Source organism: Cebus imitator, unplaced genomic scaffold, assembly GCF_001604975.1.
Source record: "Cebus imitator isolate Cc_AM_T3 unplaced genomic scaffold, Cebus_imitator-1.0 Scaffold102, whole genome shotgun sequence".
Lineage (NCBI taxonomy): Eukaryota > Metazoa > Chordata > Mammalia > Primates > Cebidae > Cebus > Cebus imitator.
Genome location: NW_016107417.1, coordinates 1,578,137 through 1,597,863, shown reverse-complemented (window position 1 = coordinate 1,597,863; position 19,727 = coordinate 1,578,137). Strand labels below are relative to the sequence as shown.

At 60.4% G+C, this 19,727-nt stretch overlaps 2 protein-coding genes across 6 annotated transcripts in view; one reads left to right on the top strand and one right to left on the bottom strand.

The window, feature by feature from the left end:
- The window catches only part of PC (pyruvate carboxylase), a 111,263-nt gene that overhangs the window by 6,140 nt on the left and 85,396 nt on the right, over nt 1-19,727 (bottom strand). For all 4 annotated transcript variants that reach the window (XM_037741560.1, XM_017536991.2, XM_037741559.1 and 1 more), the window contains exons 2-10: nt 17,621-17,756; nt 17,285-17,469; nt 16,629-16,794; nt 16,364-16,509; nt 16,025-16,142; nt 15,566-15,717; nt 13,850-13,968; nt 11,138-11,300; nt 8,745-8,927 (exon numbers count right to left, since the gene is read on the bottom strand). In XM_037741560.1, the coding sequence (XP_037597488.1) occupies nt 8,745-8,927; nt 11,138-11,300; nt 13,850-13,968; nt 15,566-15,717; nt 16,025-16,142; nt 16,364-16,509; nt 16,629-16,794; nt 17,285-17,469; nt 17,621-17,756 (1,368 nt within the window). The remainder of the gene's footprint in view (nt 1-8,744; nt 8,928-11,137; nt 11,301-13,849; nt 13,969-15,565; nt 15,718-16,024; nt 16,143-16,363; nt 16,510-16,628; nt 16,795-17,284; nt 17,470-17,620; nt 17,757-19,727) is intronic.
- Nucleotides 2,175-5,567, top strand: LRFN4 (leucine rich repeat and fibronectin type III domain containing 4). Of its 2 annotated transcripts, XM_037741561.1 has the most exons (3): nt 2,175-2,409; nt 2,852-4,210; nt 4,722-5,567. In XM_037741561.1, exons 2-3 carry the CDS (start codon nt 2,862-2,864, stop codon nt 5,281-5,283), a joined length of 1,911 nt encoding a protein of 636 aa, XP_037597489.1. In that variant the 5' UTR covers nt 2,175-2,409; nt 2,852-2,861; the 3' UTR covers nt 5,284-5,567. The 2 variants fall into 2 exon arrangements, with proteins under 2 accessions (XP_037597489.1, XP_017392481.1); XM_017536992.2 differs by having other exon boundaries at nt 2,175-4,210.

The following is a 19,727-nucleotide window of genomic DNA, read 5'->3' as shown; positions in this document are numbered from 1 at the left end:
TCTGAGCTTGGCCTCTACTCATGGACCCCTATCACCTGGAGGCCTGGATAGGAAAGATGCCCCCCCCACCAGCCTGCCAGGTGCTCACCAGAGTGGGGCTGGCCAGCAGTGCTGTGCCTATCTGAGCCTCGCCCCCACCTCTCCTAAAGATGCTGACATTTTAGCTGGGCCAAGGCATGGCACTGAAGAAGGGAAGCAGCTGGTGAAACCATCCAAAGAACCCGAGCGTGCAGGGTGAGGACCCTCGGAGCCCTCCCTTTCCCACGCTGCGTCTCCCTTTGTAGATATCCCCTTCTGTGATGGCTGAGCCGCCTATCCTCCCCTCCATACTGTAAGCTCCATGGGGGCAGGAACCAGGCCCATCTGGTTCCTGATGAACCCAGCTCCCAGCACTGGGTGGCACATGGTGGATGTGGATAAGCGTCTGTGTGTAGAGTGAATGAAAAAAAATTTTTGAGACATAGTGTGTTGCCCAGGCTGGAGTGCAGTGGCACAATCTCAGCTCACGGCAACCTCTGCTGCTGGGGTTGAAGTGATTCTCGTGCCTCATCCCTACAGACATGCACCACCACACTCAGCTAATTTTTGTATTTTTAGTAGAGATGGAGTTTTGCCATGTTGGCTAGGCTGTTCTTGAATTCCTGACCCTTGTGATCCACCCGCCTTGGCCTCCCAAAGTGATGGGATTACACTGCGCCTGGTGGAGAGCATTTTTGATGGGAAAGAGAGGAGCAAAGACATAGCTGGTGCCAGTGCACAAGCTGACCTGGACCAGGACTGAATCCTCCTCATTTTTTACAAAGGCCACCTGAAGCCCCGTGAGTGGTGTTAGTGAGAATGGCTTCTCGCTGCCGGTAAGCCCCTCTCAAGCCACAGCTGTCCTCCCCTCTTACTCCTAGGAAATGGTTAAGTAAGTGCCATCCATCCCTCCTGGCCTACAGGAGGAACTTGTTTTCAGTGGTCAGGTAACTTGCCCAGGAACTATACTGCTGTGCCGGCAGGATCAGAATTCCAATTTTGAGTTTCCCCGAGTTTCCTGCCACCTGGCCCGTCGGGATCAGGGCTGGACGGAGGAGGAGGAGGCTGGCTGAAGTTTAGGTAGCCTGAGGACAAGGAGACCCGGGGAGGTGGTGACTTCCTCTGTTTCCCAACTGGGCAGACCACTGGTGGTGGCGGGCACAGGCGGAAGGGGACCAGGCTCGCCGAGCCACCCGAGCCTCAGCTTTCTGAACCAGGAAGCAGGGAACCTCGCCCACCACACGTCGGGATCCCTTCCTCTGAGCTGAGCTGGTTCCGGGCTGCTCTCCCAGGGAAATGGCCAGGCTGGGACAGAGCGGGAGGGAGGGGCCGCGCCGCGAGGATATACAGCTTCCCACTGCGTGCCCCGGGCGGCTGGGAAGCCGCGCGGCGCAGACCAATCGGGCCCGAGGCGGAGGCCGGTTGGCTCCTGGAGCGCCTGGCCTGCGGGGCGGGCGGGGTAGATGGCGGGGTGGGGGGGGCGGGGGAAGGGGGGTGAAGGGCGGGGCAGCGGGGGCGGGGCGACTGCCTGGAGGCCGAGCCCTTTCGGTCCCACCCCGCAGCAGCCCTACCAGGGGCGCCGCCCCAGCCCCTCCACCGCCGAGCCCCGTGCGGGTTGGGGACCCTCCACGTGACTCGGTGATGCAGAACGATTATGACCTTCAGCGTGTATCTGGGAACGCGAGGGTCCCAGCAACCGTGCGGGTTTGCGCCCGGCCCTGCCCGTGGGTGCAGGGACGTGTGGGTGTGTGGGCATGTGTGGGTGTGTTGGGGAGGGTGCCCAGCGACATGTGACAAAGACTTCTGTCTCTGGGAGATGGTGAAGAGGCCCGTGAGCAGGCGCTTTGTCTGGCTGCAGAGTGAGGTTCGCGACGCGGCGGCGGGCGCCCGTGCAGTGCAGGATGCCGGGGCGCCAGGGTGGCCGGGGGCGCGCGCGCCTGTGCCAGGGTGAGTGCGCTGCGGCAGCGCTGGGGGACAGCGCGGCGGGCCCGCGCCGGCCCGGGCCTCGGGCGTGACTGGGCGCCACCCGTGGGCGCTGCAGCGGCTGCGTGTCCCCGTGACCTCGGGAGCCGGCCCGGGCCCGGGTGGATCCCCGTGCGCCCCTCCCTGTCCGCCCTCCACGTGCGTGTCCGCGGTGCGCGCGCCCGTCACCGCGCACCCGCTCGCCTGTCGCCGCCGCTGCCGCCGCCGCCACCGCGAACCGCGCCGGGAAAAGGTGCCGGGAACCAAGCGAGCCGGGGCCGCGGGCCCGAGCGCCATGGGCCCGAGGGTGGGCGGCGGGTGGCCGGTCATCCCCGGGCCTCGCCCCCGCGGGAGAGCGGCCTGGAGTCGGCGGGGGCCGGCCGGGCTCTCAGGGAGGCCGGCCCGCGCCCCCTGAGCTACGGACACCAGGTGAGGGGGCCGCTGGGCGCAGCGCGGGGACCAGCCTAGGAGGGGCCACGGTCTCCACGGGAGGTTCGGGGGGGGCACCTCCTCTGGCGGGGGAGGGGATGGCACGGAGGGGGGAGGGGGTTGGCGATTCCTGGGGCCGCCTGGGAAAGGAAGTTCCGGGACCCTCCCTGCTCTCGGTCCTCCTCCGCTTCCTGCCTCATGCCTCACCTTGTCCCCAGTGCCTGGACTCCCCCTTCACTGTTTGGGAAATGTGACCTTTGCTCCTGGGGGGGCCTGGCCCTGCAGGCCCCGACCTTCCCTCATCCCTGGCGGCCCCTTTGGACCTCTCACCCAGCCCCTCTCCGGGCCAGGCTCACAGAAGCTGGCTCCTGGGACTGTCCTGGGCCCAAGTGGGCACCTGCACCAGCCCCACCTGTGCCTGGGCTGTGGCCTTTCCCTACAGGGTGCTCACCATGGCCCCGCCGCTCCTGCTGCTGCTGCTGGCCAGTGGAGCGGCCGCCTGCCCACTGCCCTGCGTCTGCCAGAACCTGTCTGAGTCGCTCAGCACCCTTTGTGCCCACCGAGGCCTGCTGTTTGTGCCACCCAACGTGGACCGGCGCACAGTGGAACTGCGGCTGGCAGACAACTTCATCCAGGCCCTGGGCCCCCCTGACTTCCGCAACATGACGGGGCTGGTGGACCTGACGCTGTCTCGCAATGCCATCACCCGCATTGGGGCCCGAGCCTTTGGGGACCTCGAGAGCTTGCGCTCCCTGCACCTGGACGGCAACAGGCTGGTGGAGCTGGGCACTGGCAGCCTTCGGGGCCCCGTCAACCTACAGCACCTCATCCTCAGTGGCAACCAGCTGGGCCGCATTGCGCCGGGGGCCTTTGACGACTTCCTGGAGAGCCTGGAGGACCTGGACCTGTCCTACAACAATCTCCGGCAGGTGCCCTGGGCCGGCATCGGCGCCATGCCCGCCCTGCACACCCTCAACCTGGACCATAACCTCATCGACGCACTGCCCCCAGGAGCCTTTGCTCAGCTTGGTCAGCTCTCCCGCCTGGACCTCACCTCCAATCGCCTGGCCACGCTGGCTCCGGACCCGCTCTTCTCTCGTGGGCGTGACGCCGAGGCCTCGCCCACCCCCCTGGTGCTGAGCTTCAGCGGGAACCCCCTGCATTGCAACTGCGAACTGCTGTGGCTGCGGCGGCTGGCACGGCCAGACGACCTGGAGACCTGCGCCTCCCCACCTGGCCTGGCCGGCCGCTATTTCTGGGCAGTGCCCGAGGGCGAGTTCTCCTGTGAGCCGCCCCTCATTGCCCGCCACACGCAGCGCCTCTGGGTGCTGGAAGGCCAGCGGGCCATGCTGCGGTGCCGCGCCCTGGGTGACCCTGCGCCCACCATGCACTGGGTCGGTCCTGACGATCGGTTGGTTGGCAATTCCTCCCGAGCTCGGGCTTTCCCCAATGGGACCTTGGAGATTGGGGTGACAGGAGCTGGGGACGCCGGGGGCTACACCTGCATCGCCACCAACCCTGCTGGTGAAGCCACAGCCCGAGTAGAGCTGCGGGTGCTGGCCTTGCCCCATGGTGGGAACACCAGTGCTGAGGGGGGCCGCCCCGGGCCCTCGGACATCGCTGCCTCAGCTCGCACTGCTGCTGAGGGTGAGGGGACGCTGGAGTCGGAGCCAGCCGTGCAGGTGACAGAGGTGACTGCCACCTCAGGGCTGGTGAGCTGGGGTCCCGGGCGACCAGCCGACCCCGTGTGGATGTTCCAAATCCAGTACAACAGCAGTGAGGATGAGACCCTTATCTACCGGTGAGGACAGCGCCACACACCCAGCTGCACTCCCAGAGCCCTCCCTCCGCCCTCTGCTCCCCTCCTCTCTCTGTGGCTGACATCCCCTCCCCCATGTGGCTGCTAGACTCTTGGAGCAGTGGCCTGGCCTGACTGCCTGAGGAGGCTGGGGCTCAAGGGGCAGCAGGAGGACCCCACCCCATGAGATGTCCCAGGTGTCACTAAGCTGTGTTGGCCTCCTCGGCAGCAAGTGGCGGGTGGGTCTGTCTGAAGCACATGGCCGGCGCCTGCAAGCATTATTTTTGCGTCTGCTGTGCCATCCCCCACCCCATCCTCCTTGTTTGCCTGGGTCCTATGTCTCAGGACTTGCACTGTCTCTTGGCCACTCTCATGCCTGTTGCCTTCCTGAGTGAACACAAGAGCCAGAGTGGTTTGGGGGGAGGGGCTGTTTGGAGCTGGGAGCACAGGATGGGGAGATGAGGATGGGGCTAGACCCCAACTCTGGGCTCTGACCACCTGCCCTTGCCCGCAGGATCGTCCCAGCCTCCAGCCACCACTTCCTGCTGAAGCACCTGGTCCCCGGCGCTGACTATGACCTCTGCCTGCTGGCCTTGTCACCAGCCGCTGGGCCCTCCGACCTCACGGCCACCAGGCTGCTGGGCTGTGCCCACTTCTCCACGCTGCCCGCCACGCCCCTGTGCCACGCCCTGCAGGCCCATGTGCTGGGCGGGACCCTGACTGTGGCCGTGGGGGGTGTGCTGGTGGCTGCCTTACTGGTCTTCACTGTGGCCTTGCTGGTTCGGGGCCGGGGGGCTGGGAATGGCCGCCTCCCCCTCAAGCTCAGCCATGTCCAGTCCCAGACCAATGGAGGCCCCAGCCCCACGCCCAAGGCCCACCCACCACGGAGCCCCCCGCCCCGGCCCCAGCGCAGCTGCTCCCTGGACCTGGGAGACACCGGCGGGTGCTACGGTTATGCCAGGCGCCTGGGAGGAGCCTGGGCCCGACGGAGCCACTCTGTGCACGGGGGGCTGCTCGGGGCAGGGTGCCGGGGGATGGGGGGCAGCGCCGAGCGGCTGGAAGAGAGTGTGGTGTGATGGAGGGGGGGCAGCTTCCCTTATGCTCCAAGGGACCAGCTTCGTGGGGCAGAGGGCCCGGGGCAGCCACCTGGCCTGGGAGTCCCTCCCTGGTTTTTATTCTCGGTACCTCAGGCTCCCCTGTGTATATGGTGGGACAGGGAGCCCTTTCCTTGGTTCTGGCCTCCAGACCAGGGTAAGGGGCAGGTCCCTCCATCAGGTGCTCACAGCCACCAAGGCAGGGGCTGCAGCCACCAAGCGGGAGTCTTGTTTTTATTTAAAATAAAATTGTTGAGGACACCTCAGTGCTAGTCTCTGGTCTTGTCATGGGGGCCAGTAGTGGCACACAGACAAGGGCGGCGGGCAGCCCCAGCAGCCTGGGGCCTCCCGGGCGCCTGTCCATGGGGGCAGCCCCAGGCAGCAAACACTGCGCCGGGTGTCTTCTGACCTGCGGGACCATGGGCTTGGGCAGGCTGCCTCCCCTCGCCTGAAAGTGCAGTTAATGCCCCTTCCTGGTGGGTGGTGGCAGGGCGCGGGGTCTCGTGTAAAGCCTGGGTAGCAGTGCGAGCACCTTCCCCATGGCGCTGTAGGGTGGCCACAGGACTGGACTGAAGTGACGGGGCGGGTGGGAGGCGGCGCGGCCCTTCTGGGAAAGGGGACCTGGGTTGAGCAGAATTCAGTGAAAAGTTCTCATGGCTCTGGTGCTGACAGCCATGTCTACCACCTCCCACGGGGTCCTGTGGACTAGTAAAACGCCACCCCAAAGGAACCAGAAGGGCAGGGAACCCCACTGCCCTGCCATCAGCCCGCAATCCTCTGGAAGGTCCCTGTCAGAACTGACGGCAGCTCCTGGCTCAGCTGTGCTCTGGGCCTTCCTGGGAAGGTAGCCTTTGCCCTCCCTTGTGGCAGGGAGGTAGCCCGGTGGGCACACAAGCCCTGCTCTGCTTCCTCTGCTGGGACCCCTGGCCAGGCCCGGCAGCCTCCTGAACTATCTGCTTCTAGGAACTGGTGGGGGGCATGGGCACACGTGGTTCTCAGCCCTGCAGAGGGTCAGACTCCCCAGGTACTGTCTTAAAACTCAGAAGGTGGCACTGACACCCCAGGCCACAGCAAACGCACTGCACAGACACCCTGGTGTTTTCTGTGTGAGGCCAAGGCCCGCTGCTGGGCACCCGAGGTGAGGCAGGCGCTCTAAGGTGCGAGTGTTCATGTGTGCACGGGCCTGGCTCACACGTGTGTGCCTGCCCTCCCAGCCCCAGAATCCGCAGCTGGAGGTGGCCTTCAAAAGCCTGGTTTAGAGGAATGGGAGCAAGGTCTCTACCGAGAAGGGTGTGGGGAGTGAATGCCATGGAGGACTGGGCGGGAGCCCGGGGAAGGGTGGGCATGTGGGACGGCGAAGGGACAGGACCGCTAGGGCTGCCATGCCAGGCACTGGCATGAGGCTTAGGGTGTGGCGAGAGCCAGCGGCCTGGTCCTGCTGCGCACTTGAGGAGGACATGGCACCTCCAGATCACAGACACTTGTCCTGCTGCTGGCCCCGAGGTCACAGGCCCTGGTGCCCCTTTCTCCACCTTGGGTGGGGGGCGTGGGCGGTCTAAGGAGGAGGATCTTCCCAGGCCTTCCAGGGTGCAGTGCAGGTGCAAGGTCCTATGGCCCAGGGGACCAGCTTGGTCCACAAGGAGCTGCTGAGGGTGAGGAGGGAGCAGAGGGACTGAGGCCCAATCCCAGGAGCCAGCCAGGACCACATAGCAATGGGCAGGGGCAGGCGATGGGGATGGCCTGGGTCACCCGAGCATGGCCATGCAGCCCCTCAACACCAAAGCAGCCGCAGGACCTCCTGCCAGGACACCAAGCGCTGCAGCAAGGTGCGGGCGGAGCATGTGATGTGGACAGCCGATGTCGCAACATACCTCTGCCCATGTGCACGACGCGGACCCCCAACAGGGAGGCTGAGAGGCTCCCCATGGAAGAGTACACACCCCCTGGCCTCTGGGAAGCACACTGCTCCGTCTCGAGGTGGGAAACAGGCCAGCCACACACACAGACACAGGCCTAGAAGCCTCCAGGGACGCCTGGGACCGAGCAGCCATGTGGACAGGTAAGAGGAGCGACCGCAGGAACCTGAGGGGACAGCACGGCCCCCATATCACCCTCCCCACCCCAACCAGCTGCGCCTCGACGACAGGCAGGTCAGGGCCGAAGAAGCTGCAAGGGCACAAGGCCAGGGTGGAGGAACGGACGCTGACACCCAGCACAGCCCACCCTGTGGGGATCCCCAAGAAGAAGATGGGGTGGTAACTCGCACAGGGGTTGAGGGCCAGAGCCCCTGTCCTCCAGCTCTTCTTGCCCTGCCATTCTGAGGGTGGCACCCACGGGACACGTGGGCAGGTGCTGGCTTCAAAGGCCGAGGCGGTATTTCTTGGCTGTGAATTCCTCTCTAGCTACAGATGCCAGTAACAGAGCTCATCAAAGGGCTCTTTGGATCCTAAATACCCATTTAGGGTCCTCCTGCCACATGGGGCACCCCCGATAGCCACCCAAGACAAGCTGAGCTGTGAGCCCACCAAGGGTAGGGCCCCTCGCCTCCCAAGCCTCTAGCCCATCCCTCCAGCTGCACCCCCTGCCTTTGGCTTCCTCTGAAGCATCCGAAACTGTGTGCACCAGGCCAGGTGAGGAAGAGGGGCCTGGCCGGGGCCTGACTGTAGCAAAGTGACCGCATCTACATGGGACTTGGGCTCTTGCCCAAGGAGGGGATCCACATTTTCCAGAAATTAAGAATTAGCTAGGAGGCCAGGCACAATGGCTCACACCTGTAATCCCAGCACTCTGGGAGGTCGAGGCAGGCAAATCACCTGAGGCCAGGAGTTCAAGACCAGCCTGGCCAACATGATAAAATTCCATCTCTACTAAAAATACAAAAATTAGTTGGGCATGGTGTAGCATGCTTGTAATTCCAGCTACTCGGCAGGCTGATGCAGGATAATTGCTTTAACCTAGGAGGCAGAGGTTGCAGTGAGCCAAGATCACGCCACTGCATTCTAGCCTGGGCAACAGAGCGAGACTCCATCTCCCGCCCCAGAAAAAAGAATTATTTGCAGAACTTGTTCAAAACACAGGTTCTGGCTTCTCGACCCAAACCTGTGGGATTAGGATTTTCAGAAGGGAGGCCTGATAATATTTCACATACATTCCAGGTGATTCTCACCCCAGAGGGGCAGGAAACAGTGGGTCTCCCTGGAACAAGACTAGACACGATGTGCCTGAGGAAGCGCTCTGGCCAGGCCATTCCCAGGGACACCTGCAGAGTCTGAAAACCACAGAGTCCGGTGTGCAGCTGCGGCCGAGGAGAGCCGCTGACCTTGACCAATCAGTCAGGGGCAAGGCTGGGGTGGGGCCATATGCCAGGCTCTTGGCAGGGAAGTGAACGGCTGAGGGACGCCCCAAAGGCTGGGAGCAAAGGCGGGGGGGCTGCAGCCTCTCACCTTCACACCTCGGACGCGGAACTCTGCCAGGGCTCTGCTCATCTTAGTCGCAGCTGTGGGGTGGTCTTTGCCATGGGCAATGACTTTGACCAGCAGGGAGTCATAGTGGGGCGAGATGACAGCTCCTTGGAAGGCCGAAGCGTTATCCAGGCGGATGCCCATGCCCTCTCCGCTGCGGAACACCTGTGGCGAGGGTGAGAAGTGAGGACCTGGGCCAGAAACCGCAGGAAAAAGGGGCCCCCACCTGAGGCTGGCCAGGTGTGCGCCAGCAGCTGCTGAGAGCCGAGCGTGGGCTGCCCGAAGGTGAATTCCAGCTCTGGCTGGTCAGGTTTTGCTCTGTTTCTGCCACCAAACCCAGGAGTGTGGCCCCTTCTCTATGTCCCACATAGTCACTGCCTCCTGCTCTGTGTGAGGAGCTGGGAGGGGCAGAGGAGGCAAGGATGCCTGCCAGAGAGTGGGAGAGGGGTCTGGGCAGGCAGGGGCCAGCCCTGCCTCTGTTCCCATGGACTTGCTGGCCCTGTCTGAGCAACCCTCTTGCCTTTCAGACTCATCCACGTGTCCATGCATTCATTCCACGACATGGATTGAGGTCGGCTGACCCAGCCCCTAAAGGGCCTCTCTACGGGGCTCCCAGACAGTGAGGGGACGTGCAGGCGGGCAACAGGGCCTCCAGAGGACAATGTGCGAGGCAAGAGGCGAGGCTGACCGGGGGCTTGTGTTTGTTTTTAACACAGGGTGGTGGGGAGGGCCTCAACATCCACCCACGCTCCCTTCCTTCCTTCCCTTTCCTTCCAGAAGGGCGGGAGAGGAAGCAGTGAGTAGGAAGTAGGAGAGGAAATGAAGGGAAAGAGCCGGAGGCAGGAGGGCACCTGCCCAGGGCTCCACACCCAGCAGGGAAGCAAACTAAGGGCAAGGAGAGGACAGCAGGGCAGTGGGACAGGGCCAGGGACAGGCAGCGACAGGAGGGAGGGGCAACGGAGAGGAGGAGACAGAGGTACCGACACTCACACCTGCAGGTGGCTCAAGCCGGCCCAAGTGAGCTCCTGCAGATAAAGTCTCCCCAGAGTTGGGGGACCCGTCAGGCCCAGGTAAGGAAGAAGGGGCGTGCAAGGGACCTCCCAGAGGGGCTTGGGACACCCGCGGCACATTTCCGCTTCGCAGGGGCAGAGGTCTGTGTTCGATAAAAAGGAACTTAATAAAATATTTAAGGGTGAACACTCAGCTGAGAGCAGGAACTGTCAGCTAAAAATACTCTGTGGTGAGGCAGGCTCTGAAGAGCCAGGCCTTGGAAGTGGGAATGCAGGGAGGCAGGGGCCTCCGGGCAGCACTCGGCCTGGGGCTGGCCCACCTACAGACTCTGATCCCTCCAGAAACAGGACGCAGGTGGGCCAGCTCCCTGCTGAAGCCACAAGCCCTGCTGCTTCCAGATCCAGAGAACTCTGGTTTCTGTCCCCAGGCGCCCCAGCCTCTCTGGTCTCAAAGGCCCAGAGCTGCCTGTGTTCATCCTTATCTCCTTGCCGCCCCCACACAAGCCGGGGCCCTCTGCCCTGGACTCTGGAGCAGAACTGGAGCTCCATCAGTGTCCTCCCTCCTTGGGGACTCAGGCCCCTAGATGGGGAGCAAGATCCCAGCAGAGCTGGCACAGTGCCAGCAGCATGTCCAGGGCTGGGAGCAGGCATTGTGCAAACCACAGGGCTCCTGCCCACAGCTAGGCCAGAGGCAGGGAAGATGGGTTTCAGAGGCCAATGGCTGGGCCCTGGTGCTCAGAGGAGGGAAGGTATAGGAAGCCCCCAGTGGAAAAGGCTCGAGGCTCGCTGTGCTGGGGAGCCTGGCCCGGGCCACCCTCAGCGCCCCCCACTGCACCTCTCTTCCCTGCAAAGGCCGCCACCTCCTAGCCCCGAACTCCACCTCTCAGTCTCCTTCCTGTGCTGCCATCCCCGACTCCCTCACCCATCCTTGATGAGCCCCTGTGAGACTCCTTTGGGACCTCTGGGTGCGGTCCTTTGCTGCCACCACCCCCAGGTTCTGCCTTGCCAGCCCCTGCCTCAGACAGGAGGTGGAGCTTGGGCTCCGCTAGCAGCAAGGCATGGGGCTCCCGTGGGAGCTGGAGGGTCGAGGGCTGGCTTTGTGTCTGGGTCCCTGTGCTTTGCTCCACTGAGCCGGCCTGCACCCTTCTCCACCCTCGCTGCTTCCTCCTGGCCTGGGCGCCCACCAGTCTCTTACCTTGGGAGGCACCACCCCTCCTCTGGGCACTGCCCGCCTCCACATACTCTATGCCCGTTTCAGATCCCTCATGAGGGTCCTCCCTAACTGCCGGGCTGTGGCAGCCTAGGCACTGGGCAGAACCTGTGCACAGACGAGCCTTCGTCCCCCTCTGCTGGAGCACCGCCCACCTCAATGCGGCCGGTGTCCGGCTGGAAGCTGCGCGCGGGGTCCTCGGTGGTGACCCGGCACTGGATGGCACAGCCGTTGATGCGGATGTTCTCCTGCCGCAAGCCCAGGTCGGGCAGGCTTCTGCCTTCAGCCACGTGGATCTGAGCATGGACCAGGTCTACACTGCAGGCGGGGCGAGGACAGGAGGAGGGAGCATGGGGCGGGGGACAGACAAGGGCCCCGCAGCCAGGGTGCATCCACACACAGTGTGACCCCTGCCCACAGGCTCTGGGCCAGCCCGAACAGCCAGCTCCTCCCAACCAGTGGCTCCACAGCCCCTTGCCCCGTTCCCACCAGGAACACACTAAGCTACACAGTCCAGCAGCTGGAGAGGCCCTCTGAAATACGGGGCCACCTGCTCCTGCACCCCGGACTCAGGACGCCATCCACCTAGCCTGAAGCTGCTCCGCCGTGTACTCCGCCTCCTTCCTCCCTGGGGTCTCTGTTTTCCCTACGCCCTGGTGCTCAGAGGGAAGGTACAGGAAGCCCCCCTGGAGAAGGCTCGAGGCTCGCTGTGCTGGGGAGCCTATCCTGGGCCACCCTCAGCGCCGCCCACCGCAGCTCTCTCCCTCTTGGTAAAGCCTAGATTTGACGCCTCAGCAGATCTCTAGGTCAGAGGGCCAGGATAACTCATTCTTGGGGCCATATGTGCCGTGCTGTGTGGGTGGCTGTGAAGGGGGCAGTGCGCAAGAGAACAGGTGCTGTGAGGGCTGGGCTCCTTGAAACGGCAACCACAGCTGTGAGAGGGCCGCACAGTGGGTGCTGGGTCACGACCTGTCTTTTCTGGGGCGTTTGCCCGCTGGGCTTGTGCCCAAAACCCGCTAGAGATGCCTGGACAGTGTGAGTCCCCCACCTCTGCAGGGTTTCCAGGCTCAGCCTTCCTGTGCCTCAGGGCAGTCACAAGTCCAAGTGGAACAGCTGGTAACAAAAAACAGGGCATGGCAGCTCATGCCTATAATCTCAGCACTTTGGGAGGACAAGGTGGGTGGATCACATGAGGCCAGGAGATCGAGACCATCCTGGTCAACATGGTGAAACTTCATCTCTACAAAAAATACAAAAATTAGCCAGGTGTGATGGCGGGCGCCTGTAATCCCAGCTACTTGGGAGGCTGAGGCAGGAGAATTGCTTGAACCTGGGAGGCGGATGTTGCAGTGAGCCGAGATTGTGCCACTGTACTCCAGACTGGGTGACAGAGCGAGACTCTGTCTTAAAAAAAAAATAACTCAAGGTGTTCAATGTATTGTCACTGAGGCTTGTGGTGAAGGCAGCCTGGGGCCTGTGCTGGCAGGATTTCCGTGTGTTCTGTGCTGCCTGGTGGACCTCCTTGCAGCAGAGATGACAGCTACCACTCAGGGCCACGGGCCAGGCTGCGCTCCTCCCACGCTTCATCTCCACCACAGTGCTCCGAGAGCCCTGGCATTCCCACCAGAGGAGGAGCCTGAGGGTCAGAGAGGTGAGCGGCTGGAGCTTACCCAAGCTCCATGCGGCTCGGGACCTGAGAACACCTGAGCCCCAATCTGTGTGACACAAAACCCATGCTCCAGAGCAGACAGACTCCCATCCCTGATAGGAGGCTCCAGGCAGGCCCAAGACCGACAAGTCCACAGAAGCTTGAGGATAAGGTCTCAGGGGGCCAAAGTGTTGGCCTTGCCTCTAAGCTTCTCCTAAGGAGACAGGGGGGCCTCCATGCCCCTGGCGGGCAAAGCAGCCACCCCAGCATTTTCATCCTCGGTCTCAGGCGGAGGCAGGGCTGGGGTCACAGATGCTCCACAGTGAGATGGACTGGCCCAAAGCCAGCATCAAGCAATTACATGGCTCAAAATATAGACCTTGAAAGGGTAAGGGTCATTGTGCCATCATCACTGTCATGTGGAAACCAGACCAATTTTTAAAATGCCATATGCCGTGCCTGTGGTGGAGCACGCTGGTTCCACCGCTCCAGAGGGCTGTTCTGAGGGATGCTGCTTATCCTGCAATCAGATAATCCCATTAAGGTTTCACCCTCAGAACTCTGCAGAGCTGAAGGCAAAGATTCGGGCACACACATGATAACTGACACACTTAATAGCCACCAAAGCCAGACACAACTTAAGTGCCTCATAATCAAAGACTATGTCAGTTAAGAAATATACACAAGACAGAATAGTACGCAGCCGTTATTCAGAGAGAATTATGGCCTGGGGAAATGCCTTCAAGAAATATTAAATTTAAAAAGTATAATAAAAATTCTATATAAAACATCTCAATTGCATCAAACTATGTCTATAGTAAAGGACGTACACCGGGAAGGGAGCAAACCCAAGGCACCAGAGAGGCCTGGGTTCCAGCGCCAGCTGTGTGACCCCGAGCAACTCTCTGAACATCTCTGAGCCTTGCTTTTCTCATCTGACAGATGGGAGTGCCTGGGCCTGAGCACTCGGCGTGTCCTGATGGAAAGGAGGGCTGTCAGTCATTTTTATATGTTCCTTTGTGCTGATCTTTATAGTGACCACGTCATACTTTTAGAATCATGACTTTTAAAACACTAAGTGCCTGGATCCCCATTGCTCCCCACCGGTGTGGGGAGTGAGCGAGTCTGGCTACCCCCAGGGGCCACTTCACCTGCACTTTCTGCAAAGCCTAGAAGCTGCGCCTCCCACCCCCTCCTGCCCCGCCCACCCCGCGCTCACTCAGTGATCTCCTCCGTGACCGTGTGCTCCACCTGCAGGCGGGAGTTGACCTCGATGAAGTAGTGCTTGCCATGCCTGTCCACCAGGAACTCCACGGTGCCCGCGTTTTCGTAGCCCACCTGTGGGGCGGCCGCATGAGCAGAGGGCACACAGGCAGGGCCTGGGCTAACCGATGGGACCCGGGACAGGGATTCCGTCCCACCCATCGGGTTGATTCCGTAAAAGAACAACCCGCGGCAAACCCTGCCTAACAGATGGCAGGCAGACCCCAGGGCCCAGGCCACGCTCCTGCCTGGACACATCCCCCAAACAGTCTACTGGGCTCCAGGGTTCTCGGAACCACAGATGGCTGCACCCAGCTCCTCCGGGACGAGACATGGGCAGAAGCCCCTGCCTGCCCCAGCTCGCACCTGGCCCTGCTGCCTCCTCCCTGCTCCTCCTGGGCTTGTCCGCCAAGAGTCTGCCATCCACTCAGACCCAGAGACCCAGGCCTCCCCCGGCCCCTGCTTCTGCTTGCTTGGAGCTGTTTCAGAAAGTCCCCTTGTAGTCTACTGCAGTCACCTCTAGCCACCACCACCCAAAGAGGTTCATTTGATAGAAACCAAGATAATGACTCTAACTCAAATTTCCACCCTTATTCCAGTTTCACTTTTGGTCCCACCAAAACCACAAACTAGACTGAATCACTGCCCTTAAACTGTTATGGAATGTGGGCTAGAATAAGCCAGTAAATAAGACCTGACTCATAGGGCCGACCGCGGTGGCTCACGCATTTAATCCCAGCACTTTGGGAGGCTGAGGCGGGTGGATCACCAGGTCAGGAGTTCAAGACCAGCCTGGCCAACATGGTGAAAGCCCATCTCTACTAAAAATACAAAAATTAGCTGGGTGTGGTGGTGGGCGCCTATAATCCCAGCTACATGGGAGGCTGAAGCAGGAGAATCATTTGAACCCAAGAGGTGGATGTTGCAGTGAGCCGAGATCGCGCCACTTCCAGCCTGAGCAAGAGTGAGTCTCCATCTCAGAAAAAAAAAACAAAAACCTGACTCTGCAGAACGCACATGCCAGCCTTCAGCCTGGGGAGGTGACAGCACCTTCCACTGCCTATAGGCAGGGGAAGAAGAGAGGGCAGGACCCCGCTGGCCATGTCAGGTGCTCTCCAGGCCAGGCCTGGGCAGGTCGCTGTGGGGAGACAGCTTGCCACCTCAGCCTCCTCCATAGCCCAGGACCCACCAACCAGAGCTTCCAGAAGAGCAGAAATGGGCAGAGGGCAAGGAGTGAGGAAACAGATCATATAAAGGTGCTGCAAGAGACAGTGGGAAGCGTTGGGGAGGACTGCCTTCATAATGGTCCTCAATCTTCACAGAATCCATGAATCTCATTCTGATGACTAGGGTGAGCTGGTGCCACACAGAAGCCAGGTCTGTGGAGCGGCAGGGCTGAGGGGGCGGCTGGGGCTCCCTCCTCCCTCTTCTCAGCCATCCTGGACTCTAAGCTTGGCCTCTAGGCTAGGTGCCTCAACTGTCACATGGAAAGGATACAACGGACCCACTTCTGGTCCCCAAGAGAGTCCTTCACCCTCTTCTCCCCTCCCTAGTCACTTGGGGTCTCCTTCCCCCACCAGGCTGTCTGCATGGGAACCCCAGTGCCCCACTGTGAGGCCCGCAGGCCTGTGAGCACAGGCTCCTGTCCCAACACGGGAACCCTGCCCTTCACCTGCTTGGCAAGTTTCACAGAGTCGCTGGTGAGCCGAGTCCGAAGCTGGGGGTCCAGGTGGGCGGCGGGGGCAATCTCAACTACCTTCTGGTGGCGCCGCTGGATGGAGCAGTCTCGCTCATACAGGTGCAGGATGTTCCCGTACTGGTCCCCTGGGGAGGGCGGTAAACTGGGCTCAGCTTTTTCTGGAATCTACACGCCTCTTAAATGCCCCTACCCCCGCCCCCCCACATAAACACTTCGGCCAGTGAGTGCCGGCTGCCAGGAGAGACACCAGCACCATCAAGGCTGTAGGGACCAACTGGCAGCCCGACCCCTAGAGCCCACTTTCCACAGTCCTCCACAAGAGCGCCCGATAGGCCCCAGGCTGTCCCCAGGCCAGCCGCTGCGACCCCACCAGGACTGGACCTCTCAGCTCCTGCCTCGAGCTGCGCCAGGCAGGGCTTGGGGACCACTCACCCAAGATCTGCACCTCGATGTGGCGTGGCTTCTCGATAAACTTCTCCACGAACAGAGCCCCATTCCCAAAGGCGGCCAGTGCCTCTGAGTAGGCCCGGGTATAATTCTCCTCCAGCTCCTGCGAGGGTGGGCAGGGGCCAGGCAGACATTGGACCCCATGGCACTACCTCTCTCTCTGCCACGAACCCCACCCACGTTCCGGAGCCTTGAGTGGCCCACTCCTGCCCTCACAGTGGGCTGCCCTTCCCTGCTCCCAGCCCTGGGCATCCCTGAGTGGTCCACCCTGCCTCCACGGCAGGCTGCCCTGCCCTGCTCCCAGCCCTGGGCATCTTCACTCACCTCGTAGCTGTGCACAACCCTCATGCCACGCCCTCCGCCTCCATAGGCTGCCTTGAAGATAATGGGGAAGCCATAGGTGTTGGAGAACTCGTGGGCCTCGTGCAGGGACATGATGGGGGCATCTGTGCCAGGGACAACGGGGACACCTGTTGGGAGAGAGGTGTAGGGGAATCTCTGTAACAGGCGGGAATCCCTGCCAGCCGCCCCTGCCACTGGCCCCTCTCCAGGAGCTGCGCAGCTACCCTTGGTTGCCAGCTATATTCACCCGCAGCGATGGCGATGGCCCGGGCCTCCACCTTGTCTCCCATCTTGCGGACCACTTCTGGGCTTGGCCCAATGAACCGGACCCCTGCATCCTGGCAGGCCTGGGCAAAGTCCGCTCGTTCAGAGAGGAACCCGTAGCCAGGGTGTACCGCGTCCACGTTGTTCTCCTGTGGGTGGGGGTCAGGGAGAGACCGGTACCCATCAGTCCCTTCCAAGGCCTCAGCCAGCCTCTTCCCCTGCCTCACCAGCTGAGCTCCATCTTTTTTTTAATTTTTGAGATGGAGTTTCACTCTTCTTGCCCAGGCTGGAGTGCAATGGCGAGATCTCGGCTCACCGCAACCTCCCTCTCCTGGGTTCAAGCGATTCTCCTGCCTCAGCCTCCCGAGTAGCTGGGATTACAAGCATGCACCACCATGCCCAGCTAATTTTTTTGTATTTTTAGTGGAGATGGGGTTTCTTCCATGTTGGTCAGGCTGGTCTCAAACTCCCAACCTCAGGTGATCCACTCACCTCGGCATCTTCCAAGTGCTAGGAGTACAGGCATGAGCCACCACGCCCACTCACAGAGGCGCTGAGCACATCAGCCTCAAGACATACACCCCTGTGGCAACTGAGACTCCCTGGTTCCTGCTGTCCCAGGCAGCCTGCCGGGCTCACCTTGGCCACCTTGATGATGTCTGGGATGTGCAGGTAGGCCTGCACAGGGGCCAGGCCACGGCCGATGAGGTAGGCTTCGTCTGCTTTCTGCCGGTGCATCTGGCCCGTGTCCTGCTCAGAGTAGATAGCTACGGTGCGGATGCCCAGTTCCGTGCAAGCCCGGAACACACGGATGGCAATCTCACCTAGAGGGCAGGGAAACGAGAATTTAGATTCCTAGGTCCTAGGAGAAGCAGAAAGGGGAGTAGGGAGCCAGGGCCCGGCGCAGTGAGTGGGACAGGAACCCCTCGGCTGGGGCTGGCCACAAGGCTCCTCACTGGCGCCACTGGTGCTCACCTCTGTTGGCCACCATGACTTTCTTGATAGGCTTGTACTCCAGGCGCCGGACACTTGGGGAGGCAGCAGGGGCGGTGGAGGTTCGGCGGATTCCCAGGAGCCTCAGGCCCCCGTGGACTGTTCGGAACTTCAGCATCTGGGGAGGGAAGTCAGAGCCCAAGTTAGTGCAGCCTCAGCACTGAGGCTCCCAGAATGAATGCAGGCCCTTCCCAACCCCACAGTGCCCCACAGAAAGGCCGGCACCATCTTCTGCCTGGATGCCTGGCCAAATCTGACACTTCCTGGCTCTAGAGAAGGGAGCAACTCCAAACTCAAATGGAGCCCCCAGCTCACCCTGATAATACCCACTGTGACTTGATTGTTGTAGAGACAGGGTCTCCCTATGATGCCGAGGCTGGTCTCAAATGATCCTCCCACCTCAGCCTCCTGAGTAGTTAAGACTACAGGTGTGAGCTACTGTGCCCAGCATAATATGCACTATAACTTTTAAAAGTATCAGGCCAGGCACCGTGGCTCATGCCTATAATCCCAGCACTTTGGGAGGCTGAGGTGGGAGGATCACCTGAAGTCAGGAATTTGAGACCAATATGGTGAAACCTCATCTCTACTAAAAATACAAAAATTAGCCAGGCATGGTGGCATGCACCTGTAATTCTAGCTGCTTGGGAGGCTGAGGCACGAGAATCACTGGAACCTTAAGACAGAGGCTGCATGAGCTGAGATTGTGCCAGTGCACTCCAGCCTGGGTGACATGAAGACTCTGTCTCCAACAACAACAACAACAAAGTGTAATACTTCAGGCCAGGCACAGTGGCTCCCACCTGTAAACCCAGAGCTTCGGGAGGCCAGGGCAGGAGGTTTGTTTGAGCTCAAGAGTTTGAAACCCACCTAGGCAACATGGCGAAATACCGTCTACAGAAAATACAAAAATTAGCCAGGCATGGTGGCACATGCCTGTAATCTCAGCTACTTGGGAGGCTGAGGCAGGAGAATTGGAGTTGGAGCTTGCAATGAGCTGAGATCGCACCACTGTACCAGTCTGGGTAACAGAGCAAGACTCCATCTCAAAAATTTTTTTTATTTTTTTTAAATCAACTGACAGCAACTTATATCCCTGAATGCAGAGAGGCTTCAGAGGTTGGCTAGAGCCTCATTTGTAAAATGAGGGAAACCAACGTGCAGTTGAGTCTAAAGAGACACTTAACTGCCCAGTACAGAGCCCAAAGCAAACCAGATGCAGTCTTTTCACCCCTGCATCTGGGACTCTTCTAACCATCTGATTCTTTTCTTTTTTTTCTTTGAGGCAGCATCTCGCTCTTGTTGCCCAGGCTGGAGTGCAGTGGCGTCATCTCCACTAACTGCAACCTCCGCCTCCTGGGTTCAGGCAATTCTCTTGCCTCAGCCTCCCAAGTAGCTGGGATTACAGGCGTGTGTCGCCACGCCCAGCTAATTTTGTATTTTTAATAGAGACGAGGTTTCACCATGTTGGTCAGGCTGGTCTCCAACTCCTGACCTGAAGTGGTCCACCCACCTCGGCCTCCGAAAGTGCTGGGATTACAGGTGTGAGCCACCACACCCAGCCCATCTGATTCATTTCTTAGAAAAAGTTTAAAACACTTGACTTAGCCATTTTGTTGTAAGTAAGGAACATAAAAACTTACTCAAGAAATGAAACAAATGTTGCAAAAACCTTAGTGTCATGTTATGGCCAACAACACGGAAAAGGGGAAATAAAGACAGAAGAAAAAGAGAAGAGAAGAAACAAGGAAATAAGTAGAAGAAAAGAGGAGGAGGAAAGACCTGTAGCTGGGGAGAGAAAGAGGAATTTATTTTTGGGATGGATGGAGTCTTGCTCTGTCACCCAGACTGGTGGTGGTACGATCTCAGCTCAATGGAGGCAGACCCTATGCCAGGCACAGTTCTAGGCCTTGGGAGTTGAGAACACAACAGTAAAGGTTCTGCTCATGGAAGATAAATGGCAGAGAAAGGAGAAAAGAAAAACAAGACCCACATAAGAATGTTTCAGATCACAAGTGACTGGAAGATAAGAAACGGGTGAAGTTTTGTGAATGATCTGGGGTGGGTGCAGGGGTTTTGGGACTGGATA